Source organism: Monoraphidium neglectum (genome assembly GCF_000611645.1).
Source record: "Monoraphidium neglectum strain SAG 48.87 unplaced genomic scaffold scaffold02321, whole genome shotgun sequence".
In the NCBI taxonomy this organism is placed as follows: Eukaryota; Viridiplantae; Chlorophyta; class Chlorophyceae; order Sphaeropleales; family Selenastraceae; genus Monoraphidium; species Monoraphidium neglectum.
In genome coordinates, this window is record NW_014011307.1 from 1,162 (window position 1) to 8,301 (window position 7,140).

Consider the following 7,140-nt stretch of genomic DNA (forward strand, 5'->3'; position numbering starts at 1 on the left):
GCGGCGCCCGCTGCACCAGCCCGCGCCGCCACCGCCTCCGTTGCCCCAGGCGTCGCAGGGGCGGATGCTGCCAGCTACGGCGGCGGGCCCGCCCCTGCAGCAGCCGCAGCGTCCGCCGCGGCGGCGCTGGGGGACGGCGGCGCCGAGGCTCTGCTTGCGGCGAGCGCGCTGCCGCTGTTGACGAGCGCAGCTGGGATCTGCGCCAACCTTGCCGCCTGCGCAGCCGGCGCTGCGGCGCTTGCAGCGCGCCCCGAGACGCTTGTTGTGCTCACACAATGCGTGTCGCTCGGCCACGCGGAGCTTGACGCGTATGCGGCTGCGGCGCTCTGCAACGCAGTCGCGGGCTGCCCCGCGCTCGCGGCGGCGTGGGCGGCGGTGGCACGAGGTGCCGACCCGCGGTCCGGCGCGTCGGCGGCGGGCGGCACGGCGCCGGCGCAGCCGGAGGTGGCTCGGGCGCTTCCTGGTGCGGTGGAGGAGCAGCTGCCGGCTGGCGGCTCGGGTTGTACGGCGGACAGCCCGCAGGACGTGTTGTTAGAAGCGAGGCAGCTGCGGCGGCCACTTTCAATGATAAGCAGCGGCGGTGGCGGCATCAGCAGCAACGACAGGGGGCGCAGCTGCAGCGGCGCAGGCAGCGCAGACCCCCACGACCTCTTGCGAGGTGCAGGCCTGGGTGGCGGCAGCCTGCGGCGCAACCGTTCGTTTGCGGGGCTCGCTGCTGCGCCGCCCTCCGTTGCCGGCGCAGTGTTGCTGGCGCCGCCGCTCGTGGTCAACGCCAGCGACCCGCCCGGCGTCGGGGTTGCGACGGCGCCCGTCCCGGCGCAGAGCCTGGCTGGTTCTGGGAGTGCGCTCGTCGCTGCATTGTCTCCCGCAGTGCCGGGGCTCCGGCAGCTCCTGGCAGACGAGGAGGCGGGGCCCCAGCTGCGCCACATGGCAGGCTGGCTTCTGCGGCAGCCCGCTTGGATGTGATTTCCCTTCTGTGGCGGCTGGCCCCTGGCGCGGCTGGTGGCAGCGCACGGCTCACCGGCCAGCAGACAAAAGGCACTGCTTGTGCCAGCGCATATCACAAAATTTGCAGGACAATTCACGGCTTATCCACGTGTTACAAAGGTATGTTGGCAGTCACATTTCAGGATTAAGGGAAGGGACTCCTCCCCTCTCAAAGAAGGGAATCCTCTCAAGCATTGGGTTAGAGTGAGGTGCCGGCATTTGAGGCCGAAGATATTGAGGGTCGGACAACAGGTGAGTGCAAATCAGGCAGGTCAGCGCGTGGCGCTGACCGGTCGGCACCGATACTTGCAAAGGCGCAGCAGTCCCCACTTTCACATCAAACCGTGTTGAAGGTTTTGATGTGCACGGTCCCCTCAATCAAATACAAGCGTTTGGTCCTGCCAATTCACAGGCCACTCAGGTGGGGGCTCGCTTGCCCAGCTCGCAGGCTGTAAGCTTCTGCCCAAGCTCATCCAGCAAACTATCCACCTCCTGCTCTGACAACGCCCCCAACGGCCGCTGCTGCTGCTGCCGCTGCTGCTGCTGCTGCTGCTGTTGCTGCTGCTGCTGACCGGCTGCGCCGGCCTGTCCTAGCGCATCCAGCCGCACCCCTGATGGCGCCTCCTCCTCCTCCTCGTCCTCCTCCTCCTCGTCCTCCTCATCTTCGTCATCCTCGTCAGACTCCGAAACCTCGTAGTAGATCACCCGCCGATTGCTGTTCTGGTGCAGCGGCTCCAGGCTGTCTTCCGACGACCCGTCGTCATCGCCGTCCCCGCTGCCGCTGTCGGACGCCGCTTCGACCCTGGATTCGCCGCCCGCGGCCGCGGCGCCCGCCCCTGCTCCCCCGCCCTCTGGGGGCTCGGCCCCGCTGCTGCTGGCGTCGTCGCCGTCCGAGCGCCCGCCCTCCTCCCCGGGCTGCTGCAGGGTGGCGCTGCCTGCCTCATCACTGAACTCAGGCGGCCTGAGGATGCATTGGGATTGGGACTGGGATCAAGATTGGCAGGAAGGCACCCAGCAGAGATGCACGGCACAGAACACACCTGCCAGTTGCGGGCCAGCTGACTGGACAAGTCTGAATTGGTCAAAATGGCCTTTTGGACAAAAAGGCCACGGCCACCTGCGCGGCGCGCCCCGGTCGCACTGCGCGGGGGCAGCCACGCCCCTGCTCGGCAGGAGGCAAAGGACTCAGGATCCACCGCGCCGCCGCGGCCGCCCGCTCACCAGGCGCCAGGCGTCCGCCGCAGCTGCCGCACGTGCTCATCGTACAGGACAGACACGATGGTCCCCGTCACCCTAGGAAGCATCAAGGTAAGGGGACGGACGTGGCCATTAGAGATTGGCGCGCCGTTGGGTAGACGCAACGCGCTGCCACCCTCAACATCCAGAGGCGCGATGCGCGCCCTCCCTCCGCACACGAGGAGTGGGGAGTCCCCGCCGCGTGGCCAGGCGTGCGGCGCCGGTCCTGCCCTGCCCTACTCCCGAGGGCCGTGGCCCCCCCCCCCACGCCGGACCTGCTGCCTGCATCCTGCTGCGCCTCCTCGCTCTCGTCGATGATCACGTAGCCCCCGCGCCGCACCCAGAGCTTCTTATTGAACCGCGCCGGCATCAGCACCAGCGTCGAGCGGCCGTCCGCGTACTCGACCTGGGGGGAGCAGCAGCGACGACGGGCATGGAGGCTGCTTTGCGTGGGCGGCAGGCCCGGCGGCCGCAGCTGTGCAGCTGTGCAGGTGGCTGTGCACGTACGGGTGCCGAGTCCATCAAGCCCCCATCAGCCGCACCTCCACGATATTGCCCCCTCGCGCGCCGAGGGCGCGCACAACGCTCTGGCCAGCCCTGGGCGGCTGCACATCCTGTGTGAGCGACTGCTGCGTGACGTGCTTGCGCCGGCTCATCCCGTGAGCACCACTTCGCTGAGAAGAAATTTATGGGTGTAATTTTTGGAGTCACGAGGGTTCAAAGAGCTGAAACGCCGGGCCGGCGACGGCGAGCTGAACGACCCAGAGTCGATCTACTGGTCAAATGGTATGACGGGTATCGGCGCGTGATTCTGCGCATATGCACAGATGCATCAGTTACTGAGGCCATCAACCGGCTCGACAACAACGCGATTCAATCTCGATTGTCCTGACTGCCCCAGACACTTCCCTGGGTATGGCGAGACTCTCTGTTGGTCGCGACGTATGCTCGTTCCATATTCAAGACCATTCAGCCTTGTCAAGAGACAACCAGTGACAAGTTGCGATCTTGCGTCATTCAAGCTGGTGACATTCAACACAACTAGGAACTCGTCCTAGACAGCAAGCGAATCTGAAGGCAAATCCTGACCCTTAAAATCGCGACAGGCATGGGGCTGTGGCCGTTCGGCAAGAAGGAGGAGCCCGTGGCAGCGCCAGCTGCTGCTGTTGCTTCCGCTGCGCCGGCGGACGACGCAAAGCCCAAGAAGAAGATCTGCTGTGCCTGCCCCGACACCAAGGTGCGGCTGACTGTTACGGGGTGCTCTCTGTTCCCGACAGGAGCAGTGCAAGCAGCCATGAGGTGCTGGTACAGGAGAGAGAGGCGGTGCACGTGGGTGGATGGAAATATGGACACGTCGCCTTCAGCTTGCCTCATCCCATCATCAAGGACCGCCGCCCCCTCCCCGCCCCCCTGTCCCTCCGCAGAGGCTTCGGGACGAGTGCATTGCGTTGCGAGGTGATTCATCGCTGCGCATTCAGCTGACGCGCCGCGCGGTGCAACCGTCACGCCCGCCAGGCGGCCCTGCACTCCCACCCATCTGGCCGCTGCATGTGCCGCATTTCTGGCGCCCAAACCCCTGACCCTGCGCTGCTGTCGTCCGCAGGGGAGGAGCACGCATACTGCGCAGCGCTGATCGAGGCCCATAAGGCGTGCCTGCGGTTGGAAGGCTTCAACGTCTGACAGGGTCCATGCGGAGGCGCCAACGTTGCTGTCATGCGGGCGTGCTGCCGCCTGGCCGCGTCCTGGCCACTTCTGTTGCATGACAAGCGGGGCCATGCCCTCTGCGCGGCCCTGCAAAGTCGGTCAACGGTCACCTGACATGACTGTGTCATTCATAGTCGATTTGAGGCATAGCCTCGTCGTCTCACTTTCCATCATGTAACATAAGAATTCACTGAACACAAGCCATGGACACTCAGCTTGCCGGGTGAGGCACACATGCAGCCGCCAGATCCAAACAAGCCTCTTGGTTGCAACTAGGATACAATTGTCCACCAACAGCCCGAACAATGCCGGGTACAGAGGGAACACACCGAATAAGCTCTAAAGGCCAGCCGCTCGGCGCATCCCCAAGCCCATCGCCGGCCGCGACCCTCTCCTGCCGCCGCTCACTTGGGCGGCGGCGGCGCGCCAGCCGGCGCGCCGCCAGCGGGCGGCGGGGGCGGGGGGGGCGGCGTGGGGTCTGTCAAGTCTCTGCAGTAGGGGCCCCGCGGCGTTCCGGTCAGCGTCTGGGTGCCGCTGCTGGGCACCCACTTGTCGCCCGCCACCGCCCCCGCGGGCTCCGCCTTGCTGCGGTGCTGGGAGCCTACGCGCGGCTTCTCGCCCTTCCGCAGCGCGTCGACGATCTGGGGCGGGCGGGTGTGGGAGGCCGGGCGGGGCGGGGTTGCGAGGGTGAGCAAGGCGCGCGGGTACGTGGGTGGTCGCGCATGGGTGCACATATACGCACGTGCCTGGACAACACCCATTGACAGGAACTGTCAAACAACCCAGGGGCCGCCCTGAAGCGTGCCAGGGCTGCAACAGCGGGGTGCCACCCGGCCGACCCCCGCCCTCAGCGCCTCCCTGCGCGCCTACTCTCCTCCCTCCGCCCGCTGGCCACTTGCCCCAAGCCCTGCCAGTCTCGTCCCTTCCTGAACCCTGCCACGCCCCCTCCAGCTGAGGGCGCCGCGTTCTGCCCCTTATCATCCGCACCCCCTCCCCTCTGTCCCGTGGACCCTGTCCTCTCCCGCAGCGCGGCACGCCCGGCCTTGGCCCACCTTGATGACGTCAGCGGGTGTCAGGTCCTCGTAGTAATTGTAGGTGAAGCCCTCCACGCCTGAGGGGTGTTGGGGGGCGCGACACAAGGATGAGGTGCGGGCAGGATGACAGGCTGGGGCTGAAAGGGGTGCTTTGAGGAAGTGGGGTCGCTGCGGGCGCACGGCCGAGGACTAACAGGCAAACAGCTGCGACGCTTGTGCTCTTGCGTTGCGACGCCGCGTGCAAAGCAGCACTCCTGCACCCGGACCAGAACCAGACAGCAGGATGGCACTCGCGTCCCACCTTGCCCCCCAATGCGCATATGCCTGCGCCCAGACATACCCCCACATACCCACAGCCACACTCAAGATACTATGCTCACGCACCTCCGTCCCACTCCCCCCATCCCACCCACCCTTGGTGTAATCCGCGATTGCCACCATGGGGGCGTTGACGCACGCCCCCATGCACTCCATCTCCCCCAGCGTGAACATGCCGTCCGCGGTGGTCTCGCCCACGTGGATGCCCAGGTGCTTCACTAGAGCGGCCTCGATGCCCTGGGAGCCCTGCAGCCTGCGCGGAAATGGCGATGACGGCGGCGGAGCGGCAGGCGTGTGGGCGGAGGCGGAGGCTGGCTTTTGCCTGGCTGGGCGCATCGCGCAGCCCATGCACGCACGCGCCGGGCTAGAATGCGCCACGGCTCGGCTTGCGTCGGGGCCGCACAGCGGGCGAGGGGGTCGCGCCCGGCAAACCATGCGAGGAGGGCGGGCGCGCGCGGCGCCGCGTGCGGGCGCGTGCGCTCGCCTGCAGGGCGTCGTGCCGCAGACCATCACGTGGTACTTGCCGATCTTGGAACGGTTGAACATAGTGTAGAAGGTGGCCACCTCGTACACGCGGATCTCGGGCATGTCCAGAACCTGGGGGCAGCGTGGTTGGGAAGGCGAAAACCCGACGCCGCCGTCGCCGTGGCTGTGGGGTGGGAGAGGGTCGGGCTGACAATGGGTAGGCGCTGCCCGCCCGCCCGCACGCCCTCGCTTTTTCCACGCGCTCGCTGCCGCTCGGCAAGCCCTCGACGCAGCCGTCCCGGCACCCGCTGCCCGCCGCGCGGCGGCTGTCGTGCTGCACCGCGGCGCTCGGCAGGGGCGCCGCACCTTAGCCACCCTGTTGAGGGCGCTCAGCGAGAGCCAGCCCTCGTTCTGCTGCTGCGCCAGGTCCAGGAGCGGGATCACCGCCGAGGCCTTGTAGTTTGGGGGGTACCGCGATATGATCTTCTCGACCTGGCGCGCGGTTGGGGTGGCGGCCGAGCTGAGGGAGGTGCTGCGGGGCGGGTTCGCAGCGGGGGTAGGCCTTATGTGCTGCGGCAATGATGGCTTAGCTGCTGCAGCTGGAAGTGGGGTGCAATCGCATCCCTTCGCCGGGCGCACCAGCTTATAGTTTGCCGGCGTGAAGTCAAACGGCAGGCTGGCATTGTTTGTGGGGGAGTCCTGGTGGACGTTGAAAATGTCGTGGCTGTTGGTGGCAAAGCCGGCGCGGCCCCATCGCTGCGCAGCAGCGCCGCTCGACGCCGCGGCCGCGTGCTGCAGCGCCGACGCGGCGGTGGAGGCGCTGGCGGCTCCGCTGGTGGAGAGTTGGGCCGCCAGGCGGCCCAGCAGGCCGGCAGAGGAGGCCAGCCGGCTCAGCATCGTAAGGCTAGTGCCTGCACTGCGTGGTTTGCACGGCGGCGAGCGCGTGCGGTTGCGGCGCGCGGCCAAACCTGCCTGCTGGCAACTACCTTGACCGCAAATTTCTTCAAATGCTGCTGCGCAAAAGTCCGCACTGCAACATCCAGGGCTCGCTGTCACAGACTCGCAGATCTGCTGCGTGCAACAGGTGCCCGTGTGCGCCCGAACTCGTAACTGCACATCAGCCGCTCACCACGTGCGCCAAATCTAAGCTTCCCGCGTAGGCCCTTAGATCACGCCAGCTGAAATAAGTTGCGATATGGGAGCCGCGCCAATGGAGTGATTTCCGTAGAGCTTGCACGGCACGTGAGAGCGCCCTGACTCTCAAATTGACCTAGGCGCCGATTGGCTTGCACCTGCTACTGCTTGTCTGCCGAGCTGCTGATGCGCATCTGGGCTGGTTGACTGCTTTTGTGATCACGGTCAACACACCAACTTGGGGCTACGGTATTGAGCCAGA

The 7,140-nt window shown here is 66.6% G+C and overlaps 3 protein-coding genes across 3 annotated transcripts; 1 reads left to right on the forward strand and 2 right to left on the reverse strand.

Annotated features, from left to right (window-relative positions):
- Nucleotides 1–1,404: 1,404 nt before the first annotated feature.
- MNEG_10454 (putative RNA-binding protein EIF1AD) lies at nt 1,405–2,879 on the reverse strand (the record flags this gene model as incomplete). The annotated part of the gene is made up of 4 exons (XM_014041072.1): nt 1,405–1,948; nt 2,209–2,280; nt 2,499–2,629; nt 2,766–2,879. 4 exons carry the CDS (start codon nt 2,877–2,879, stop codon nt 1,405–1,407), a joined length of 861 nt encoding a protein of 286 aa, XP_013896526.1.
- A 452-nt stretch (nt 2,880–3,331) lies between these two features.
- On the forward strand, nt 3,332–3,903 carry MNEG_10455 (Cytochrome c oxidase copper chaperone; the record flags this gene model as incomplete). The annotated part of the gene is made up of 3 exons (XM_014041073.1): nt 3,332–3,460; nt 3,648–3,678; nt 3,827–3,903. The coding sequence occupies 3 exons, from the start codon at nt 3,332–3,334 to the stop codon at nt 3,901–3,903; spliced, it is 237 nt and encodes a 78-aa protein (XP_013896527.1).
- A 428-nt stretch (nt 3,904–4,331) lies between these two features.
- MNEG_10456 (NADH dehydrogenase (ubiquinone) flavoprotein 2) lies at nt 4,332–6,641 on the reverse strand (the record flags this gene model as incomplete). Its single annotated transcript, XM_014041074.1, has 6 exons — nt 4,332–4,568; nt 4,980–5,038; nt 5,375–5,525; nt 5,787–5,876; nt 6,111–6,236; nt 6,384–6,641. 6 exons carry the CDS (start codon nt 6,639–6,641, stop codon nt 4,332–4,334), a joined length of 921 nt encoding a protein of 306 aa, XP_013896528.1.
- Nucleotides 6,642–7,140: the final 499 nt, after the last annotated feature.